Source organism: Cetorhinus maximus, chromosome 24, assembly GCF_964194155.1.
Source record: "Cetorhinus maximus chromosome 24, sCetMax3.hap1.1, whole genome shotgun sequence".
In the NCBI taxonomy this organism is placed as follows: Eukaryota; Metazoa; Chordata; class Chondrichthyes; order Lamniformes; family Cetorhinidae; genus Cetorhinus; species Cetorhinus maximus.
The window spans coordinates 1,944,724-1,969,558 of record NC_135902.1 but is presented as its reverse complement, the minus strand read 5'-3'; the positions used below and the strand labels follow the sequence as shown (position 1 = coordinate 1,969,558).

The 24,835-nt window shown below is 41.2% G+C and overlaps 1 protein-coding gene and 1 pseudogene across 1 annotated transcript in view; both read right to left on the bottom strand.

Moving 5' to 3' along the window:
* LOC144699602 (myosin-10-like) overlaps window positions 1-24,835 on the bottom strand; it is a 157,494-nt gene that overhangs the window by 73,791 nt on the left and 58,868 nt on the right. The window contains exons 4-5 of the mRNA XM_078570656.1: window positions 6,079-6,106; window positions 2,444-2,546 (exon numbers count right to left, since the gene is read on the bottom strand). Of these exons, the coding sequence (XP_078426782.1) occupies window positions 2,444-2,546; window positions 6,079-6,106 (131 nt within the window). The remainder of the gene's footprint in view (window positions 1-2,443; window positions 2,547-6,078; window positions 6,107-24,835) is intronic.
* Window positions 11,644-11,813, bottom strand: LOC144667653 (small nucleolar RNA U3; annotated as a pseudogene).

Here is a 24,835-nt window from a genome sequence, read left to right as displayed (position 1 = left end):
AACATCTTTTAAAAAAAATCATTCAATTCTTATTTACCACTTGTCTTTAAAGAAATATTGCAATGTGTCACATCAAGAGCCAACCAGCTAAATAAAGAGGGATAGCCTCTAAATTATATGGCCTCATAGATTACTGTGTTATGTTGTGTCATTTCCTGTAGGAAATCTCATTCAAAAATCAGTGCTTCAAATGAGGAAATGTCTGACTTGCCAATAAATATAAACTACCAAAAGATAAGACAAATTTGAGACCATGAAGTATCACAAATCAGTTTAGGTAGAAACTACAGTGTTCAACAGTCTCACTGTTTTAGTATGAATCATCGTCAAAGTGTCACTTTTGAAAATAGTACATTGAAAAAATGTGTTCAATTACACCAAAAAAAAAAGTGGCATCTGAAACAACCTGGAAGAAATCATTTTACTTCAGAATGTAGATTTTAGAAAAAGACCAGAACGCAAGTGGATGTTTGTATGTTTTTGTGAAAAGTTGCTTAATAATTCCTTGAAGAATTCTATGCAATTAGAAAAAGCAAAACTCAAAAATAAAAACAACCAATAAACTGGAAGAGGTGTCAATCACATGCTGCAAAGAGTTAAAATGAACAGCATTAACACTTGCCTGATGATTCACTGGTTTAGGCGATATGGGCTGCTTGCCGCAAACAAATAAATTGTACTGTTAGGAAATACACATTAATTTCAAATATGCATGAACTTCAATGCAGCAAGGCACATTACCCAAGCTCTGTAAAGCAAGCATTCCATTGAAGCACAAACGTATGAGAATTTGCTCATGGAATTAAACAGATTGTGGTGTACTGAAGAATTTATCCATTGTGATGGCCACTGAAGTTCTGATTTTAGTAATGTCTTTTTAAAAACAGTATTCAGGGGCTGGATTATTTATAACACTTCTTGCTCTCTTCATCCGCTGCTATCCAAGGTTGATACAGCAAGGGACCATCCCTAACACAATTGCCTAGTTTTGCACTGTAAAAGCACTGATAGCACAGGACAAATCCCAACTCATTCTCAAGTAAGGTTAACCCTTGAAAGAAAAAAAGACTTTGCATTTGCGATAGTTCATCACATCTCAGAAATGTCTCAAAATATTTAAGACAGTTGAAGTGTTGGGATTATTAACTGGGCAGACCTGAAGCAAATGTGTGTTTTTTGTGCCAATTCCAGCGAACACACTGATGTACTAATCTATGGTCAGGGAAGATAACTTGTGAGACAATGCTTGCCAGCAAGTGGGATACACTTTTATCTTGACAGTTTTAGTTGTAGTGAAAGTTGTCTAATTTGAGCTTTAAGTTGTATTCACCCCAGATATGAATTTAGGAAAGAGGGGATATTTTTGATAGATCAAACATTTGTAGGCAGTGTATTTAATATTTCAAGAATGGGGCAGGAGGAAACCATTTTACTATATTAAATAGCAAAGCTTATTTCAATTCAGAAAGTAGAAAACTACAGTTGATTGGGGCATAGGTGGTTGCTCTGCAGAACAGTACAGGAGCTGAGAGATGTTTGATCCACCTGGAAGGTGCAACACAATTAGGTGTTTGCATTCTATAAGTGGACAGAAATTTGAATGGAAAAAAGCTGTCAAAGTGCATGCAGATACACGATTTAATATATTACAGATAGATGGTCTGGAGAAGCCTGGCAAAAGTGGCTAAGAATGTTTTAAATCATTGGAATTCCCTGGGGCAGCTTTATGACTTTTTGTTACAATAGCAATTTCAAATATTTGCTACCATTATCCTTGGAATGCCTGTTGGGACACATGCAATGACTAAAATGTAGAAAGGATGTCGCCATAACTGCTCTGGTATTTTAGAAGGATGGAATACAAACATATGGAAGGTCACAGAGCTCCAAAACAACAAGAGCCCTCTTTCAATTTTCATTACTAAAAATAATTTCACTTCAGAACTGTAACAGTTTCGTAAGAGCTATTTAACTGCTAACGGTTTGTGGTGTGAAGAATGATTGGTTCAGGGTTACAATAGAACACTCCTAGGTTTCAAATAATTTCATAGTTACTCAACATATTCCTAATATTGAGGTATCTGAAAAACCTAATTTTAAATTCCATGAGGCAAAACACTCATCTCCGAGCAAGGCACACTAAAATGCAAGTTATTTCGCAATACAGCTTACTCCATCATGTAGTTAATGCCAAGTTACATTAGGACTATTTTTAAGCCGTAAGCATGATAGGTATTGATATGCCATGTTATAAAGACCAAATAAGATGTTTGCATATACGGTAGCGCCATACAGCAATTAATTAGTTGTATTATGCACTTATCATAAGCCACACATCAGCATTAAATATGCATTACATCTCAGAAATTTAAAACAAATATACCTGTATTGTGTAATGAACTGGGATGAATGCCATAATAGTTATACAGAAGATGTAACTTACTGGGATATTGTGGTCCTTTCGCCCTTTGTGAGAGGAAGCAACATGGGCCAGATATTGAATAACTTTCTTAGTGTTTTCTGTTTTGCCAGCACCAGATTCTCCTCTGCGTTGAAAAAGGATTAGGAGAAGTAGTTAATTTTGGGTGCGCACACATTTTAATAAGGTTCTTTGCTTCTTCTGTGCCAGGTACTAATCACAGACAAGATTTCAAATGGTTAACTAGTCCTAAAGCTTTCATCAGCACCTTCCTGGTATAATGATGATTTAGAAATTGACATTTTTGCAGCCTACTTTAACCATCATGCTTTGCATGGTCAAACAAACCTAGTTTAAACCTAAAAGCTAATGATGAAACATCAATAAATATCAAAGACCACTGGAACTTGCACATCACGTCATCAGGATAAGCAGGTTACAACATCTGTGATTACCTGGAACTAATGGGAAAAGCAGAACTGGTGAACAGGCAACCCCTGATCACAGTAAACATCACTGCTGGGAGTGACACAGCTCACTGTTTTCTTGTGTATTGGAAAAACAAGGTTAACTTGATCATGAAACCAAATCAGAAAACAGACAGTAAACACACTGTCTGATAAGGGGAGACAAAAGATGTTTGAAGGTTCGAGTGAAGTGATAAAGAAGCTGCATCAAGAGAGGCAGCTGGTTCATGTGCTCTACCTAGCAGAGCAGATAATATTGTTTTCTCTCTAAAAATTACTGCTAAATACTGAAATATATTAATATTTGCTTGTGCTTGAAATAAAAAAAGTGTCATGTCACCTCAGAATCCAGTACACCATTCACCAGTAGATGCTTGAGAGCTGGGAAGACAGAGAGGAGATTTCTACCCTTCCCACATAAGAAGCCCCTAATCTCAGTTAATTCCTATTAGACAATGACTAACAGCAGCAGCTCAGCACACTAGACAGTGAACATATCCACAGGCCTGTTACAATTCAGATTCTCACCAGCTACTTCTCCTCGGGTCAATGCAAAGGGCTGTTTCCAAAAACAAGTCCCTCCTTTACAGAAGTGTGATCATACATGCAAACCATAGCACACTCCAGGGTTGAGCACTAAGGTCTCTAGGCCACCTATAAACTGAAAATAACACAAAGCTCTGTATTCTCATAGCTTCCTCTAAAAGCTGAAAATTAACTGGCAGATGAATCTCAAGCTATAAGTTATGAGCCAGGTTGAAGTAGAGCAGATGTTTCACTAGAATGCAGTCAAATTCAAATTTCTAAGCACAATTTGAACTAATCATAAATTTCAGAAACATTGTTAAGTTGTCATATCATCAAGGGGGAAAAGTCTACACATGCAATTGATATTGATTAGTGTTTCCACTAAATACAACTCATCAACTGTTTAACAGAAAAGTCACTGAACAACCTAGACGTAGGGCAACAGTTAAAGGCCACTCTGCTTTGTAATATGAAAGACTTGGTACTTGGTAAGGTATGACAGGAGGAAGTTGTGACAGTAGGTGGTCAACCATATCAGGTGGTATGGCTATAGTGACACCCATTGGCACTAGCCAGCTTGGTCACGCTAAGTAACCACAACAGATAACTTGTTCTCAAGTTGGCTTTTCACTTGTGCTGTTATGCACATGACCAAACACCAGGTCACATTCTCTTCATTAAGGTCACTTCTCATGCTGCTTGAAAAGCAATAATTTCCTGTGGATATCCACATTCCAGGAGCCTGGAATCAGACCAGGATTAGGTCTGCAAAAATGTGTGCTATCCGTTACTGTTGGCATTCAAAACCACAATTGGGATTTCAATTCACTGAACACCAGTTTAGGCTACATGTCCTTGTAAGGTAATAATGTTTAAATAACCCTCTGCTCCTAAATCAAAACCAAGACCATTTACCAATTGCATTCTTTGGCAGGAACACTAGATATTTTGGTCACTTGCTTAAATTTGGAAGCTACAAACAATGTAACATGTATACTTTGATAATTGGGCCAAAACAGGTGAATTTTGAATGCTGGATGTGTCATCAGTTTAATAGGAGCTTAAAACTGGGTTGCAGTACAAACCTTGAAATAGTTACTATTTTAACAAGGTTTATGTAAAATGCTGGCATGAATCATTAGCACAAATTATGCTGCTAATGCTTATGAAAATATGTTAAAAACAATTATGTAAGGCACAGGCAACATCCATGCAGATGCTTTAGAAATCAACTGTAGGGTTCGAGATATTTAGAGCTAAAATGTTCATGCTGACATTGCTATTAAGAGCGTACACATTATTTGCTTATCCAAGCCACAACCAGGCATGGAAGCCATGAGATGCAAAAATATGTGGCTCATTAGCAATGGCATGGCGAGTCACAACAGATTAGTGACAGTGGAAATATTTTAATTGCTATTGCACTGACAAACAACTATTGCACCCTAGCGCCCATGTAGTTGCTCGTGTGACTTCATTACAACAAGTGTAAACATTTTGTAATTTAATGAATTTGTTATTTAAAAACAATTTATGAGAAACAATCTACAAATCTAACAATATAATCAGGTAAAAAATTTGGAACATATGAAAACAAGTAAATCAAGCACGAGTGGTCTGTAAAATCTAGCAATAAAGCGGAGGGGCTTATAAAATTCTGCCAAATTTTTTCAGCTGTCTTAGCTTTTCCAAGATGAATGTTTCTGGTAATAAACAGGGTTTAATGTTAAAGTCACAAACAATATTACACTTGAGTCATTTAGCTTAGCTTTACAGTATTGTGTGTTTGAAATACCAAGACGGTTACATCTGAAACTCAAAGAAATGACAAATTATTGGGAATTAGAGATCATTAATAACAATGTACAAGCTTAATTTAAGTCCTTGAAATCACACATTTGATCATATATACATTGTTAGAATGCTCAGTAACCATCTCCGTAAGCAACATTTCCAAAACAGGAAAAATCAATCCTGGCCAGGCAGCTCACGATGATTTGAAAACAAGGCATTGCTTTTCTCTGGTCTTTATCAAGCTGCGGAGAGCTCTGGTAACAGAGTGAGGAACTAATGGTTTGAAATATATTAAGTCTCAACTTTGTTCATTCTAGATGTAGAGAAAAATTGTTTAGGAGGCAGAAAACAAATGGCTACCAGAAAGTGAACTCCTGTGGCCAGAAAGATTTCTTCTCTCCATGAATGGTACCATTGAGCATATTCAGGAGAATAAAATGCACAGTAAAATATATGGTTAGTTTGTATAGTAATGGACTTCCTAATGCCTCTCATCACTGCCAGCTCCCTGCATTGTAAAAGTATTAGCACAGTTCACATTCCTTTTCCATTTGGAGTGAGCTCAGTGCATAATTACATAATTCCTAAATAGACACAAAAGTTAATTCCTTTAGCATTTTAGGGCATTCCAAGGACTAATAGGCCATCTATACATACATTAAACATTGTTGTAAATAGCTAATAGACAACTTAAATCATTCTAAAAAATCCTAATCTGCGTACAACTTCAATTAAAAACTAGGTTAATACCACACAGTATGAACTTTATGAATAACAGTACTCATCATCGCACACAAGCATTCAAAATTAAACATAACTGAAAATAATGTAGTTAAGTAAATACAAACATCAAATATAATATGTACTTACGTGCAAAGGATTGACTGATCCTCACGATCTGGAAAAGGAAAAAAATAAATAAGCCAACATTCAGCATATTCCATTGTTTAACTTTGTCCAAATTCAGTGCTCCTCAGTTCTCAATCATGCTCTTTCAAAAGTTGTGTTTTGAAAAAGACTTCCTTGGAAGCTGGACACCTTCAATAGTCTTCAGCTAATAAATATATCCTAATATCATGCTATTTCTTCAATCCCTTCTCACTGGGGATACCAAGTACTCATGGCTAGAATTTAGCAGCAGATAGTTAATTGAAAACATTGAAAAACACTTCAACTAATTAGGCATTTTCACCTGCATAACACTAGTGCATAATAACATATGTTCAAAATTGAAAATAAAAGCAATTAAAAAAGGAAAGCACAACATTTCAACTGGGTAAAAATAAAAAAAACTTCCATTCAAGAACAAATCTGGATTGCTTCAGGATTTACATTTTACAAGAAGCAGTTATTGATAGGGAGAGTCACACAGCCAGAGAGTCAGGGTTATTACAACACAGAAACAAGCCCTTCAGCCCATCGTGTATATAAAGCAAACTGTTGGACAATCAGCATAACAATGAATGTTCCAACCAAGATTAAGTTCCTCTCAGACAATAGGAGGGGCATCAGAAAATCAGTTTGAAACACCATACTGTATATGCTAATCTAAAAATCTAACAGATGATTAATGGCTTCAGAAAAAAAAATGACATAACTCCCAAAAATCTAACAATAACAACCATATGCTTGTGCGCTAAGGTACCTCAAGTAATTCAGCGCAGACCAAGGATAAATCTTGGCCATTCTGATTCAGCACCACATATAATTGATATATTTAGCCAGTGAGAGAGCTCCTCAATTATATATGTTTTAAGTTTTAGAAAGTCTAATTAATCCTTTAATATTGATTTGTGGCATGTATCCATGGTCACAAATGTGGACAGGCAAACCAATTTTTGCACCTTGGAAAACAAGTGCATTTTAGGATTAAGTGCTTTGGGGCAGCAGAACTGACTTTAGTGAAGTTTTGAGTCATTCATACTCTTATCGCAGAAGATTTTACAGCCCATATGACACAACTGGACCTAAGCTCCACACGAGCCTTACCTCCACCTTACATCATCAATGCCTCCCTCAAAAAATTATTTCATGCTTTGTCGTATCTATGGGCAAAATAATAGTTTCAAGATAACACCAATTACTGCCCATAATGACCAACAGCTGTCAATACCTAACTTGCGAGCCACCAAAGCTGACAATACTATTTACCTACAGTGAAGGGGCAATTATTGAAAGATGACCACTATTCAAAATGCTTTTCTTCATGCTTCACTATTCTTCTTTAATGTTTTCTATTATGTTACAAGTCAGTGGTTTTACAGAATTGTCACTATGAGCTAAACAAAGATTATCGTTTGGTAATACAGAATTCGAGTACTGCTGAAAAAACATGTCGATGCTTTGCGTGCTGCACGCATAAGGACAGTCAAGAATCACGCACGCACGCGCACACGCACGCGCACACACACACCACCCCCCACGGAGGTACATTATCTCAGTCCAAGGATATCACAGGAGTTCCTCAGGGTAGTGGCCTGGGTCCAACCTTCTTCAGCTGCTTCATCAATGACCTTCCTTCCATCATAAGGTCCGAAGTGGGGATGTTCGCTGATGATTGCACAACGTTCAGCACCGTGAGCGACTCAGATACTGAAGCAGTCTATGTCCAAATGCAGCAAGAGCTGTACAATATCCAGGCTTGGGCTGACAAGTGGCAAGTAACTTATGTGCCACACAAGTGCCAGGCAATGACCATCTCCAACAAAAGAGAATCCAACCATCACCCCTTGGTGTTCAATAGCATTACCATCAGTGAATCCCCCACTACCAACATCCTGGGGGTTATCATTGACCAGAAACTGAACTGGACTAGCCATATAAATACTGTGGCTACAAGAGAAGGTCAGAGGCTGGGAATCCTGCGACAAGTAACTCACCTCCTGACTCCCCAAAGCCCATCCACCATCTACAAGGCACAAGTCAGGAGTGTGATGGAATACTCCCCAGTTGCTTGGATGGTGCAGCTCCCACAATACTCAAGAAGCATGACACCATCCAAGACAAATCAGCCCATTTGATTGGCACCCCATCCACAAACATTCACTCCCTCCACCACCGACACACAGTAGCAGCAGTGTGTACCATCTACAAGAAACACTGCAGGAATTCACCAAGGCTCCTTAGACAACACCTTCCAGACCCACAACCACTACCATCTAGATGGACAAGGGCAGCAGTTAGATGGGAACACCACCACCTGGAAGTTCCCCTCCAAGTCACTCACCATCCTGACTTGGCAAAATATCACCGTTGCTTCACTCGCTAGGTCAAAATCCTGGAACTCCCTCCCCAACAGCACTGTGGGTGTACCTACACCGCAGAGACTGCAAAGGTTCAAGGCGGTAGCTCACTGCCACCTTCTCAAGGGCAGCTCGGGCTGGGCAATAAATGCTGGCCCAGACAGTGAAGCCCACATCCCACGAATGAGTTTTTAAAAATTTGGGAAGATCAAGTGACCAGGATGTGGGCTCGATCAATAGCAAGTGTGGGAGTGTCAAAAAAAAAAGTTGTTTTTTTTAAAATCGGGCCAGAGAAGGTTGTAATTATAACCAATGGAGCTTCGGAAAAGCCTGTGAAAATGGCTACAGTGACACTCATCCCAGGAGCTATAGGAGGACAGAGGTCAAAGGGATATTGTCAGAATGCCCACAAAGCTCCCCAGTTTGAACTGGGATGCAGCTGACCCACAATCCGAATTCAAAATGTTTAAACAGCGTATAGAGGTGTGGTTTCTTGATTCAGGTGTGTGTGTGTGAACCAAACAAGCAAGTCACAGAAATTCACCTATCAATTGGAAATGAAGGTCTACACAGGCTGAACAGGTCAGGACTAACAGCAGACGAACTAAAGGATCTCCAAAAGATATGGATGACATTGGAACACTGGTTCAGAATCAGGTTAAACTTCCGTATTCATCAACTAGAATTCATGTCATTTTGACAACAGCCTGCAGAATCCATGGACCACTTCACTAGCAGGTGCAAGGGAAAGGTTATGGACTGTGATTTTTCAGACACAGCAAGCAGACGGAGTTAGTGATCACATCCACTCCCATGGAAACATTCCAGAACAATTTGCTAGACATGCTCAAACTGTACAGCATTGAAGAGCTACTCAAGGGTGGACACAAGTGATCACAGAATTCCAATGGCACAGGAGGCCATTCAGCCTATCATGTCTGCATCTGCTCTCCAAATGAGCATTGACCTTGTGCCATTGTCCTGCCTTTTCCCTGTACCCCAGCACATTGTGATCCTCAGAGGTTGATGAAGCTTACAGGGCCTCAGTCCAACCAAGTGTTGACGCACTTACTAGAACCTAGCAAGAAGTGGAAGATGTGGCCTTCTGCATACACCAAGAAAATGCTCAGCTTTCCATCAATTTTGCAAAGCACGTGGCAGAAAGGGCCACTGGCAGCAGCAGTGCACTAGAGCAACTTCAAAGAGCCATGCACTGGTCCAAACAGACCACACACAACAGGTACCTTCAAGCAATAAGAATGACCATCTAGTACACCAGAAATATGTACACGAGATGACTGACGAACCACAAAATGACGATGTGCACGATGAGACAAAGAGTGGTGAACACTTTTCACACCATCAACCTCATGGAAAACAGATGCCATCTCACCACCTGAAGTGTTTGACAAGATTCAAATTATCTACCCAAAGAAAGTTGGTAACTACTTATTAGCCAAGATTGACATGGGCAAATGCCAACATACTACCCCAGCAAATTCTAAAAGACATGCATCCATAGACATACAACAGTTTGCTGATTTCATGCGAAGAATCCATAGTTCTGGAGATCAAGTACAAATTAATCCTCCTGGGCGTCACAGGTGCTCTACATGGTGGGGACTAAAGACCCAATGATAACAGGTTTACCGACATGCTGTGACTTCACTAATGACAATCAAATGAGTTGGACCTCACATCAGGTCAACCTCAGAATCTAGTCCTATCACGTCAGTTCACAGACCGACAACAAAACATTCAGAGTGTTTCAACAAAATTGACAGTTTCAAGGAAGCTCAATTATTACACTTGGAGGAGAATGCAAGTCCATCAATTGATTGGTACATCCTGCACAACACAAATTGTAGCAGTTACAAGAACAGTGAAAAATTCTACACTTGGAAACTGTGGAAAACAGGTCATTGAAGGATGGCTTGCTTCAATTCAGCACATGCATGAACATGAACATGCGATACTATATTGGCCTTACTGGGGCAAGCATCACCTTGGGAGTCATTTTTAAAGACAGGCAGGTCATCTTACCAGAATCACTGTGACCGGATATTCTTCAGCAACTTCATGACTCACATGGGCATAGATTGGGCAAGGCAGCTCACGAGAAAGTCTATTGGCTGGGTAGGAACCATGACGTTGAAATCACCGTCAAGAAGTGCGAGGCATGTCAAGAGCATGTGCCAAGTCAGCATAAAGAACCATCAATTCCACATGAAGTTCTAACACACCCTTGGTCCAAAATCACATCTGACCTCTTTCAGGTCCATAGCACTGACTTAGTCATCCACTTTGCCAAAGACCCCATTATGCAACAATTGCCTAAAGTGTCAAGCACAACACACACACACGATCTAACAGCCTAGCTAAATGATTCAAATAGTGAAATCACAAATTCTCAAATGTAGACATACCAAGCAAGATCTACACATTGCAATGTTACATCCGAAAGTGGCACCTATTCCACCAGCAGAGCTCCTGTTCCACAGACCAAGATGTCCCAATCTACCTATTCTCACCCATTCTACACTTAGAAACTAGAGGGCAACTTTTAAAACTGCAAAAAAAAGAGACCAACATGCACAATAAAAAATGTGGGTACAGAATTGCCAAGTTCACAGCTGGGACAACTTCACATCTGGGATCCCACAGAAGGTACATGGCAACCAGCCGAGGAGACAAAGATTTGTTCGGAACCAAGGTCCCATGAAGTCATTACACAAAGGTGTAACAGTGAGGCATAACCAAGGACAAATCAGATCCATTTCAGCTCCCCAATCACCAAGCAGTTCTATTGCATTCCAAATGCAACCAGGAACATCAAAGAATGATAGCCCCACAGATCACTAAGCAATTGAAGAAACCTCCAGGCAAGGTTACCATTACACAGTGTGTACACCAGATTGCCTCTGCTTTAGACACTCCGATTCATCAAATCATCTGTTCTATACACTTATGTAATGGTAACAAAACATGAACATGTATTGCAAATAGTTATACTTCTTTGGAAGACCAAATATCTTAAAAGAAAGGGGGAAGTCATAATATGCCTTTAAGGGATAGGAGCATAATATCATTAAAAAGCAAGTGTCATGAGATCCAGTTTAGCTTCACTTTTGCTTTCAGCAGAACACATACACAGCTGATGCCTGCAAGCTTTCTATCCATTTATGTCTGTTCACCCATGTTCTCTTCCTCCAGCTCTCTACAGAGAGAAGGAACACTCATTGACAGATAGCAGCTGCTAAAAGTTTCCTGCTCAGAGGAGAACACTAAATCCTCCTCATGGTTTGACTCCAAACACTCTAGAAACACAGGAGAAGCTATAGAAATGATCCCCGAGAGTGCCTAGACTTAATAAACCCACATGTTTACCCAATCCCTTGAGTGATTAGTGCTTTTATATCACTCTAAAATCACAACAGTATTCTCAAGTTGATAAAAGATTGACAGATAGTTATATTGTATAGAATTTTCAAATGTTTAAAACAAGATAGAAGACAATACGGGATGCAAGGAGTGTTACATACAAGGTGGCTCACGCCCTTAAGCAACTGATCAGTATATATTTAGTGCTCTTGCAGTCTGGTTCTCCAACAGGCTTTCATAACAGCTGCCACTCTCCCTCAGTTCCCTTTACACGCCTTGTTCTCACAAAAGATTCAGAAAAAAAACAAGTCTAAGGAAAGACAAAGTTACTCAGCAACTAACAGCCAATCAAATCACTAGTCAGTTATTCGTCAATTTTCATAGATTTCAAGGGTAGTAGCAGCAGTTGGGGTCAGGGGCCATTCTATTACAGCACATAATCTAGGTCAAGTATTTTTGAAAAACCATGGAGATATTCATATCCACTCTTCTGCTCCAATGAAAACAGGAAATTCTGGAAACTCATTAGGTCAGGCAGCATCTGTGGCAAGAGAAACAGAATTAACGCTTTCTAAACCTGTTCTAACAGAAGATCAACCTGAAATGTCAACTCTCTCTCTTTCTCCATCAATGTTGCATATTTCCAGCATTTCCTGTTTTATGTCAGACTTCCAGCATCCACGATATTTTGCTTTTATATTATTGGATAAGTGGAAATCAGGTGTACATGGCAAAGACACTATTTTCTGCTCAATTATACATTTCTAACACAAAGTTAATAAACATTAACATTTGGAGATTCTGTCCCCTTTGCTGAGTTTAAGTTGGCATGCTCACATAATTCATGCCTTTTGTTCAAGTACTCTAATTGTCCATTCCATACTTCGAACTCAGACAGCTTCTGAATAAAGCTCAAGTGTGTTGAAGAGTGGACAGCAGTGCTGCGGCCTGAATTAGAATGAGATTCTGTCCTTTATAAAATATTAGCTGAGTTAGTCCCTCTGTTCAAACAGCCTTGATGAAGGGGGCAGAAATCCTATTTTGACACAATGTGATCAGATTTAAGACGTGATCCCCATAGAAACTACAGCGAAACGAAACTCATGCTGATGACGCATTGTGACAAAGTGTAACCAGAGCTCAATGGATTAGAAAGTAGCTGTCACGATTGTTACTAGTTCTCAACGGGATGGTCTGCCAATTGACGATTCACTCATCTGATCAGCAGTTGAAGTTCCAAATAATATTATTTGAATCACCAAAAGAGGATTCTCTTAAGGTTAACTTGCAGGTTGAGTCGGTAGTTAGGAAGGCAAATGCAATGTTGGCATTTATTTGGAGGGGACTAGAATATAAAAGCAGGGATGTGCTGCTGAGGCTTTATAAGGCTCTGGTCAGACCACATTTAGAATATTGAGAGCAATTTTGGGCCCCATAAGTCAGGAAGGATGTGCTGGCCCTGGAGAGGGTCCAGAGGAGGTTCACGAGAACAATCCCAGGAATGAAAGGCTTAACATATGAGGAACGTTTGAGGACTCTGGGTCTATACTCGATGGAGTTTAGAAGGATGGGGTGGGGGGGGGGGGGAAATCGGATTGAAACTTACAGAATACTGAAAGGCCTGGATAGAGTGGACGTTGGGAAGATGTTTCCATTAGTAGGAGAGACTAGGACCCAAGGGCACAGCCTCAGAATAAAGGGAAGACCTTTTAGAACAGAGATGAGGAGAAACTTCTTTAGGCAGAGAGTGGTGAATCTATGGAATTCATTGCCACAGAAGGCTGTGGAGGCCAGGTCATTGAGTGTATTTAAGACTGAGATAGATAGGTTCTTGATTGGTAAGGGGATCAAAGGTTAAAGGGGAGAAGGCAGGAGAATGGGGTTGAGAAACTTATCAGCCATGATTGAATGGCGGAGCAGACTCGATGGGCTGAATGGCTTAATTTCTGCTCCTATGTCTTATGGCCATCGAGATTGTACTGTACCAGGACAATAATTCGCTAAGCAATTATTCCACATCAGGGAATCCAGACAAGACAAATATTAAAATGTAACATTTAAACTAAATTGCCAAATGTAAAAATGTTAACAAAATTTCAATTTGGGATTCAGCTTCACAACTGAAACAGCAAGTTCTGGCTGCTTTAAGGTATTCACATATGGCAGGTTCTATAAGAAATGTAATAATAGTGCATTTAAACCACATAATTCAAGCTGTAAATTCCATGTAAGATTAAAACAGCACAAAAAGCATGGAGGGAGCTGGAAGAGCACTTCCACGGTCCCAATAAATTTGCCCCCCTCACTCTGAGAAAGATCGACTTGAGAACAGTTGTGAACGTTTCCCCCATAAAGTTTAGAAAACATTTACCAGACAGAAGACAAAGTGAAATTCGTGCAAATTTCTCAGACTAGAATTTTTTCCTTACTGCTGTCCCTCTCCAACAAAAAACCCCCAAGGAAATGCTCCAATGAGGTCATCTCACTTTTATTCCTTTGATGTTACAATAGTACATTTTGAAAAGGCCAAGTGAAAGAAACGTGAATTGTGCAGTGCACCACGAAAGTCAGCAGTCTGACAACTTCATGTGGTGTGAAACTGAAGCAAATGGGATAGGGAAATCTTAGACAGTGTTTGATATTGGACACGAATGAGATTACTAACCGTTTTTCTTTGTTAACATTGCTGGCTACTATGCCTGACAGCTTCAGGTGATTGTTTCCACACACAAAAAAAAGTGGGTGATATAGTTGTAGGGTGCCAGAAACCAAGCATATGATCAGTCCATAAAGGGGGAAGGCACAGAATAGAGGACAAGTTTCTGGAATGAGCTCATAATGACTTAAGCCAGGGAAAGATTAATTGTGAATGGATTTGGGTTAACATGGCAATGGATCATTGCTATTTACAGTGCATAGAAATGATATGGACTTAGGAGCATAAATAAAAAGTCTTATTTTTGCAGATGACCATGAATCAGGGAAGGTTTTCAAAACAACTTGAAGATAGCTAAACTAAATTTTTCTGTTTTAATTGGATTTGGAGGAATTGAGAAGTTGAGTGGCAAATGGAATTTAATATCAACAAATGCAAGTTAATGAGAGCAGGAAAAATGAAATATAAAAATAGCACAGACAAAGCTTGGCTTTGATTTACAAAGCAACATTGAAGATAGATCTTGTCCAACGAACACTAGCCAGGGGACAAATATATAACTGCAAATAATGGCAGATGAATTTAATAGACAAATGTAAAAGAACTGCAGATGGGAAAGAAAATATAGGTATATATAAAAAGGAATACAACACTAAATGACAACTGAATCACTCGGAGAGGGGAAAACAAATTGTGCAGAAGGAACCAGGTTCAACCCCAGTCTGTCAAATTAGTTAGTTAATCTCAATCCAGGTGTTGTTAGGGACATTACAACCGGCCTCAATAAAAAAAGCAGAAAAATTGATCAGAGTATTGAAAGGTTTCCATCAATCTGTACTTGATTCTATCTATCCATGGGAGCTGGTGAAGTACAGGACTGGGTTTTGCTGTGTTGCGCCCGCCAGGGGTGCAACATTCTGCTGTCACACTTTCAAGGTGCCGTTTGAATAATGATTAATTCTTCAAAGAACAGCAGGGCCCATGGAACCGAACCCTCAGCAAGGAATCGATCTTTGAGGGGGGGTAAAGAAATGCAAATGCAAAATACAGAGACTAATTCCATTCCCCTGGGTTGAAATGAAAACCAGGTTTGATTGGACAGAAGAGCATACTGATGCACTGTACTCGCTGCAAAGTCTATTTATTGTTGATATCTTACCAAAATCCATTCCTTGGATCAATGTTGGGGAAAAAAATAAATGTCTATTGTTAAATACATTGCACAAGCAACAATAAGGCAAATTTAGGTCTTTAACTTACGTTTTTGCCTCAATATTGGCTACACAAACCAACTTTTGTTCTTTATTTTCCAAATGTCAACCTATTGCTTTTGTAAAATGGCATTCTGGGGTACCGGGACACCTCTTTGGACGGCACCATCGCAACAAGCAAATCCTCTCTTCAGCGAAACTTGGACTGGTTGCAGAATTAATGCTGTGCAGCAGGATCTTTATGATACTGCCTTAGGCACTGTATTACCTCATTAAAAACCACAGGCATTTTTTCTTAAACCCACTTGGTTCTGTCTCTAATCACTTCTGCTCTGGGCACGTGACCTCACATAGCTGAACCAACTAAAATACCATATACATTCAGGAATAACATTTTTTTTTTAAATCACATAGCATAAAGATACAAATGTTTACTGAAATAGCAAGCCAGTCAATAAATCTGCTTTGCTCAACTTAACCTCATGATCACGTGTCCTTTGAATTGAGATCAATTGTACTTGAATCCCCGCTCCCCCCTGCCCTCTCCCCGCTCCCCCCTGCCCTCTCCCCGCTCCCCCCTGCCCTCTCCCCGCTCCCCCCTGCCCTCTCCCCGCTCCCCCTGCCCTCTCCCCGCTCCCCCCTGCCCTCTCCCCGCTCCCCCCTGCCCTCTCCCCGCTCCCCCCTGCCCTCTCCCCGCTCCCCCCTGCCCTCTCCCCGCTCCCCCCTGCCCTCTCCCCGCTCCCCCCTGCCCTCTCCCCGCTCCCCCCTGCCCTCTCCCCGCTCCCCCCTGCCCTCTCCCCGCTCCCCCCTGCCCTCTCCCCGCTCCCCCCTGCCCTCTCCCCGCTCCCCCCTGCCCTCTCCCCGCTCCCCCCTGCCCTCTCCCCGCTCCCCCCTGCCCCCTGCCCCCTCCCCGCTCCCCCCTGCCCCCTCCCCGCTCCCCCCTGCCCCTACCCCAAGAACCCTTGGCCAAGACAAAACACACACCATCTTTCCACGTGTCTTCAATGATGAATAAAATGGATTTGCTCCTATAGCATTTCAGTAAGCGCCCACACAAAAGAAAAGCTCGACATTTGGTCAGAATGAAATACTTGATCTTTACATCACACATTCCAAATACTTCTCAGGAATTTTAAAATCTTTTCCTGAATAAGGTCAACAAGAAACCAGACTGAATGGTTTGGACTGGGCACCAGGTTACACAAATTCTTGATTCATACAAAGGCGTTCAATTTAATTTAACCACCAAGGATAGATCTTGGCCATTAGTCTGTGCAAGTCTCAAATCTATTGGAAATTTACTGGAAACTTATGTACAAACATTAAGACAGGACTAAAGTTTACCTAAATATGATACAAATAAAGTGGCAAAGTTGTGCTATAAAACCTAATGCAATGTCACGATTATAGAAAAGACTGAATGGCAATGTTTGGCTCAATTGGAACACAGTCTTTGGTGGCCAGTGTTAGGCCTGCACGGAATATTCTTTGCAGGTCAGCGTTACTGATCCTTTAAGTGTACTCCACGTCCCTTATGATCAGAGTTTACCCATAGACAGGGTGAGGGAGTCTATATTGTTAAATAGAATGTGCGTTTTGGGATGGACCCTGCCTTGGAGACGACCAAACTGAAGATGGGGCTGAAGGGTGTGAAGGGACAGGGGTCAGCAGTGCGGCCAGTGCAGCACAAAAACCCGACCATGTGACCGGGCGAGGGGTGAATGAAAGCTAACCCATGAGGGCGTTAGTCGAAGCAGGTGGTGGCTAGCGGCTGTTTGCAGCAGTGCAGCCAGGAAGCTGGAACCGTGTCCAAGTACAGGCTCTGGAGTGCAACCTGGCAAACACCACTGGACAGAGTCTCAGACAAAGTGAAGCAGCAGCTGAGCAGTCATTGGGAGAGTCTGAGCTGCAGTCCTGTTGCCTGACAACTCTCCGCAGGCAGAAGCGAAAAGGGCTTCCAGGCCGAGTTGGAGCTGCTGAAGGAAAAAAAATCAGAGGCTAAATCCTCAAAAGGAGAAGAGTTGAAACCCTCATGAGGAAGACTGAGTTTGAAGGACTTTTAACTCATTGCGATCAGTAAACTCTGAATGGACTGCTAAGCCAATTTGCAAGATCTGTCCTAGTTGTGTTTGCCATTTAAAGGGGCAGTTTTTGGTTGACCGCAAATTGCCCGTTTGCTTTGTTGACTCTTGTATAGTAAAAATTCTGTTTGCTTAAAAATGGGGGAGGGGGGGGGAGGAAGAAAGAAAGAGAGGCGGGGGGGGGTGGGGAGGGGAAGAGTAGGAAGAAAGAAAGAAAGAAAGGGGGGGGGAGAAAAAGAGAGAGAGAGGGGGGGGAGGAGGAAGAAAGAAAGAAAGAGGGGGGGGGAGAGAGGGGGGGGGGAGGAAGAAGAAAGCGGGGGGAAGAAAGAGAGAGGTGGAGGGGGGGGAGAAGAGAGAGGTGGGGGGGCGGAGAAGAGAGAGAGAGAGAGAGAGAGAGAGGTGGCGGGGGGGAAGAAAGAGAGAGGTGGGGGGAGGAAGAAAGAGAGAGAGGTGGGGGGTGGGGAAGAAAGAGAGGGAGGTGGGGGAGGGGGGGTGGTGGTGGGTGAAGAAAAAGAGGGAGAGGGAGAAAAAAAAAAGAAAATGTCATAACCTGAGATGTTAACTCTGGTGTGCTCTCTACAAATGGATAGCTAAGCAGTTCCAGAATTTTCTGTTTTTAATTTCAGATTTCCAGCCTCTGAAGTATTTTCCTTTTGTTTAACTATGTATGAATGGCAGTGATTTGACACTGAGTTCTGTGTACATCAAGATTGATCAATTAAACCTGTTAGCACCCTCCGAGGTGGGGCTCTAAACAGCTGCAGCCATTTGTGGCTCAATTCTAAGTGTGTTCATGTTGACTGGAATGTCTTTAAGCTTTACTATCTCAAGCTGATGTGGTTTACAGGAAACCAACACTTCTCCAGCTGGTTTGGCTGGATCTAAAAGCACATTCCCAAAATGTTCCGTGTGTTCAATTTAACTTGATGGCAAAATCTTATATACATTAGTCAAAATTCTTCAAGGAGCTACACTTTTCTTCCCCCAAACGCTGAGAACTTGGTTGTCTAGTTACTGAACTTCTGGGTTTGCTGCTGCTGCTCCTAACGTCTAATCTCTGCGGGAAAAACTAGCTCAGAAACCAAGAAAAATTATCCTAATCAGTGGGGGAGAAATCATGGGGCCAGTAATACTCAGCTGTTAACATTCTCTCAAGTCAGGTAGAGGGACTATAACTCTAGGTCTGAAGCATAATCTCGGCTGACACGCAACATAACACTAAAGTACTAGATTGTCACATCTGTTCTTTGGATGTGGAGAGCCAGTGACAGGCTCACACTGCATCTTTTTTGGAAGACCCACAAAGCCACACACCCATCGAGCGATGGAGAGGCCAGAGACAGGTCTTCCCCTAACCAATACCCCAGGGGCGGAAGTCTCGTGGAGCGACCCAGGCCGCAGGTAAGTAATGTGGGGCTCAGGGGGAGTGGAGTGCGGGGTGGGGGGGACTCTCAATGCCACCCCACCCCACGTCCAGTCCCCACTGATCAGGCACAGAATGTCTTTGATCAAAGGATTCCCACTGTCCAACCACCCCGAGGCAGCCGCATAATTTCCCCTGTCGTGCCCACCTGATGGCGCCAGGCCGGCTTGCAGCTGGGTTAGTGCCTGCAGTGCTGGGATGAGGCCTGAAAGGGATCATTAATTGGTCACTTAAGGGCCTCAACAGGCAGTGGGCCAGGAAGGTCAATCATGGGTCCTCTCATCCGGAACTCAATTCTGGTGGCGATGGGGTTCAGATACCCACCATCCTGCCTAATTGCAGACACGTCCCACCTCCTCGCTCACCACCAGCTAGAGCAGAAGATTCCTGCACAATCTCTGATGGGCATTAAATGTTGTTTCGGGTGTGACCTTTCCATTTTGTAAAGAGCTCAGATGTTCTTTATGAGGAGCCCATCTGAAAGCAAGTTACGAATAACGGAGTATATACTGTTTTACTAGCAGCATTTAATTTGACCAAATAAAGGGGTGCGATTGTGGGAAACCTGCAAAGCTTTATATTGTACATTGAACCAGTAAATAATCAGCACCAAATGGATCACCATAACCAAATATATACCAGAGAGAGTAATTAAAGTGCAAAACTCAACAATACTCTAGGAAAATTAAAAATGAATATAACCTGCCAGACTGCACATCTTATATTCAGATGAATAATTCTACCAAGGAGGCAGTTAAATACTATTCCAGAAAGAAGTGACTAGTTAATAAATGTTATCGAATGGGTGAGCAGGTTCGAAGGGCCTACTCCTGCTCCTAAATCCTAAGTCCCTGAAATATAATCAATGCTTTAGACCGATGTATCTTATTGCTTCATTTACAAAACTAGATGTGTGCTTCAATTAATTAATTTCTTTATTTAAAAAGTTAGCATTCCAGGTCAATCTACAATTGCTTTTGAGAAGCAGGCTTCCAAGTTTTAAAACTCAGCTCTTTATCATAGTAAATAGAATGCATTCCCTTGATGAATTCCTGCCATGTGGAATGCAGCCAGTTGTCCATCAGCATAAACCACTTCCAACAGTTCCCAATTCCTTGGTCAAAAGGTTTTTCTTTAAAAAAAAATTAAATGATTAAATCTTTACATTCCTGCAGATTGACCCAAATGTTAACCCACCTGGTCCAGAAGCTAACAGTAATGCAGATTGTTCCTAAAGTCTCTTCTCTCTTCCTCCTTTAGTAGACAAAACTTTTGAATCATTCCTGATATTATCCTGAAATTGCTTGTCCATATAAAAAGGGAGGCTGGTAGGAGCTTTATTTCTTTTGTCAGTATTAAGGAATAGAACAGTGATTTAGTAGCAGTGTATTCAGACTGAGTCAGGTGGGAGCTGTTACTAAGGGAACAGGTATAACTGATCAAACATCTTGTCCCTAATTGTATGTCAGTTGTCCACAATGTAAATGCTAATTATTGGTCAAGCATGTTACTGATGTTTACTTGGCATTAATTCATTTTCTTCATTTTCAAGAATGCTATTATCAAACTTTGCGGTTTGGGGTTCATCTTGCTGGATTTATTATTTCTGGCATCTTTTAATGTTTATTCAATTAGCTCAAAAAGGATCTGTGACTAAGTCCTACATCAAATACTAGAACAGAAAAGTTCTTATCCACTTTTAGTTATTCACGTTAAGCGTCCATTCACTAGAAATGAAACTCAAGAAAATCATTAACTTGGAACAAATGTTCTTGCCAGAATGAATAAGTTACTTGGCCAGCAGTTGACATTTTTAAGATCAAAAATACACACTGAATATTCATTCTCAAATTAAACCAGATAGATATAGGTTATGCAAAAGTCTATTAGGGTTATAAAGAAGCTTGCTAAAAAGAGTTTTAAGTTATTGCATTGGTGCCAGTTTATTGATACTCATCTCTCAGGAGCTCCCATTTAAACTCCTATGACAACCTCAGTGTCATTGTTGCCCTCAAGTTGAGCTTCAGCCACACATCCACCAATCAGGGCTGGACCGCCCTGGCTCTGCCTCCAGGGCTGAGGGTTGTGAGGTAAGTCAGCCTGTGGAATTCTCTACCACAGAAGGCTGTGGAGGCCAAGTCACCATGTATTTAAGGAAATAGATAGGTTTCTAGACTCTAAAGACATCAGGGGGATATGGGGAGAGAGTGGGAGTATGGCATTGAGATTGAAGATCAGCCATGATCATACTGAAAGGCAGAGCAGGCTTGAAGGCCGCATGACCTACTCCTGCTTCTATTTTACTATGTTTCTAGCTCAAATGAAAACAATTTGTCCGTGTTACAGAATTACTTCAAAGAGGAATCTGCCTTCCAATCCAAGGCTGCTAGTTATTAACATAAAAGCAAAATACTGGAGATGCTGGAAATCTGAAACAAAAACAAAAATAGCTGGAAAAACTCAGCAGGTCTGACAGCATCTGCGGAGAGGAACACAGTTAACATTGAGTCCATATGACTCATCAGAACTAAGGAAATAGAGAAATGAGGTGAAATATAAGCCAGTTGAGGGGTGTGGGACAGGTGGAACTGGATAGAGGGCCAGTGATAGGTGGAGGCAAAGAAGAGATTACCAAAGATGTCAGACAAAGGGGTGTTGACGGTGGTGATATTATCTAAGGAATGTGTTAATGGGGACATTAAGAGTAGCAAGCAGGACAAGCTAGTGGCAGATGGCCCTAGTGGGGGGTGGGGTGGGATCAAAATGGGCTAAAAGGTGGAGATAAAACAATAGATTGAAATAAATTTAAAAATAGGTGGGAAAAGAAAAATATATTTTTTTAAAAAATAAAAATTGGAAAAAAGGGGCGATTGGAAAGGGGGTGGGGATGGAGGAGAGAGTTCATGATCCGAAATTGTTGAACTCAATATTCAGTCCGGAAGGCTATGAAGTGCCTAGTCGGAAGATGAGGTGCTGTTCCTCCAGTTTGCGTTGAGCTCACTGGAACAATGCAGCAGGCCAAGGACGGACATGTGGGCATGAGAGCAGGATGAAGTGTTGAAATGGCAAGCGACAGGGAGGTCTGGGTCATGCTTGCGGACAGACCGAGTCTGCGTTTGGTCTCTCCAATGTAGAGGAGACCGCATTGGGAGCAGCGAATGCAGTAGATTAAATTGAGGGAAGTGCAAGTGAAATGCTGCTTCACTTGAAAGGAGCGTTTGGGTCCTTGGACGGTGAGGAGGAGGGGGGGGGGGTGATAAAGGGGCAGGTGTTGCACCTTCTGCGGTTGCATGGGAAGGTGCTGTGGGAGGGGGTTGAAGTGTAGAGGGTGATGGAGGAGTGGACCAGGGTGTCACGGAGGGAACGATCCCTACGGAATGCCGCCGGGGGGGTGAAGGGAAGATGTGTTTGGTGGTGGCAACATGCTGGAGTTGACGGAAATGCCGGAGGATGATCCTTTGAATGCAGAGGCTGGTGGGGTGATAAGTGAGGACAAAGGGCTTTAGGCTATCTAAATTTTGGGTCAAGTTTCACTAAGAGAAACTATACATACTTTGAGACTTATACACATGCAATTGTTTGAAAGTCAATATTTCTTTGGGTGTCAGACCCAAGGATATTATTTCAGAGCAGCAAGAGGTCATGTGCATTGCTGGTCAGACTGAAATGTTCAAAGGTCCCCCCTCTTCTGCAGCAATGCTCCTATTTCCCCATTTGAGGCTCTGCCAAAAGCTTCCTCTAAGCACAATGTCATCCCTAAGGGGCAGCAGCACTATCACAGTACTCATGACAGTAACACAAAGTGAACAGGGAATTTGATCTGGATTGATGCAGTTTTAAAAACCATTATGTATCAGTATATTCAGCTTCAGAAACCTATTCACTGTAGTCAGGCCAAAAAAGCCTAATTGGCAATAATAAATACCAATCCTAATTCTTAATGAGAGGATTCATTGCATAAGTCTAAATTCTGCTGCTCAGTTCTCACTTAAGGTTTGGGAATGTTTCAAGTGTGCAGTTGTAAGAGATGAAAGTAAACAATTATCCTGTTCAGTTTGTAAAACTGAAGATTGCCAGTTTGTGTGCTGCTTCACTCAAGAGAATTATTTGTTTGACACTTGGGAAGACAACAATGAAAAACCTCTGTCTGCAACTCAACAGGAAATTCCCATTCACAAGTATTAGAGACTCAAAATGTTTGTACTCAATGCCAGCCAGCAATACCACAAAAAAGTATAATTAAAAACAAAGTTTTGCAGGGTCTCAGGTGGATTGGGAAAAAAATAGATATTTGCCTTGTTTAATAAGCTAGGTCAGAAACCATTCCAATGGAAAAGCCAAATGGCAGCGTCCACTAACTTACCAAAAGGGATGTTACAGGTTTGAAAGTCTGAACACAGCAGTGCAGAGCTTGGCTGCTTTCTACAGAACATTTCACTTCCATTATGGACAACCCTAATGGCATCCTTCAAAGCAGCTGTTGGCAGATTTTGTTTTGGATCAAAAAAACGTAATGGAGTAAACGCCACTTGCTCAGAAGTGCAGAGTCTGAAATATTTAAGACCTCGGCAAAAAACTAAAAATGTAGAACACAAATCCCAAAATTTCAGTAGGGAACACGTTTATGCTTCAATAAATCTACCCAAGAAGAGAGAGTCCTCAAGACAAATAAAGAAATGCGCAACTCGAAACCAGACATGTTTGAATGTCAGGGATACATGTGTGTGCAGCAGTTATGAAATACCGGAGCAAAAAGAAACAAGGCTTAATTCAATTAACTGAAAACTCAAGAGCAGCAGAATTGTATCTTTCAGTTTTCTGGGAGAAACCAAGTAACCTGTCCAAAAAAAAAATTAAGGAACCTCCTGAAAAACTATTCAGACCCATTCTGAAGCTTTAGGCATTTACTTGGTGTCTCAGTTTTGAAGCTGAATAGACATAGAAGATCAGAATGCTCGTACAACTTAGTACTTTTGAATAGGCAACAAAAAATTATTTACCTCATGCCAGTGAAAGGATATTCCAGACTCTTAGAAAATTTATAAATTCTTGCCGAACACAGACTTCAATTTCAAACTGCCAGCATTTCAGTTAAAAACATTTTATAGTTTTAGAATTTTGTACAACACATTATGCACTAAAGTAAAGTGAGTTGTTCATAACAGTCCAATTCAAAATTTTCTTGAAAAGTTGCGTAGGGCTAAGAGTGAAGGAGAGACACACACAGAGGCGATGGGCAGAACAGTCCCTTTCTCGCCCATAACAACTGAAAAAAAAAATCCTAAAAATGGAATGCCGGAACACTCTGCCCAGCATGACGTGCTGCCCAGTAATAAAGTAATGGCTGAATAAGTTTGGAATTTGTGTTCAGCGTTTTTAGTTTTTTGACACAGTCATAAATATTTCAGACTCTGCACTGAGCAAGTCACGTCTACTCCATTACATTTTTTTGATCCAGGCCAAATCTGCCAACAACTGCTTTGAAGGATGCCATTATTTCATTGATTATTTCGATGGTACCATTTAAACAAGTAATTCTTTTGCATTTGATGGCTGATCTTTCAGGTCAAGGGCAAAAAGGGAGATATGAACAAGTTAAAGAGAATACTTAAATTGTGTAGAAAGTGGACTCA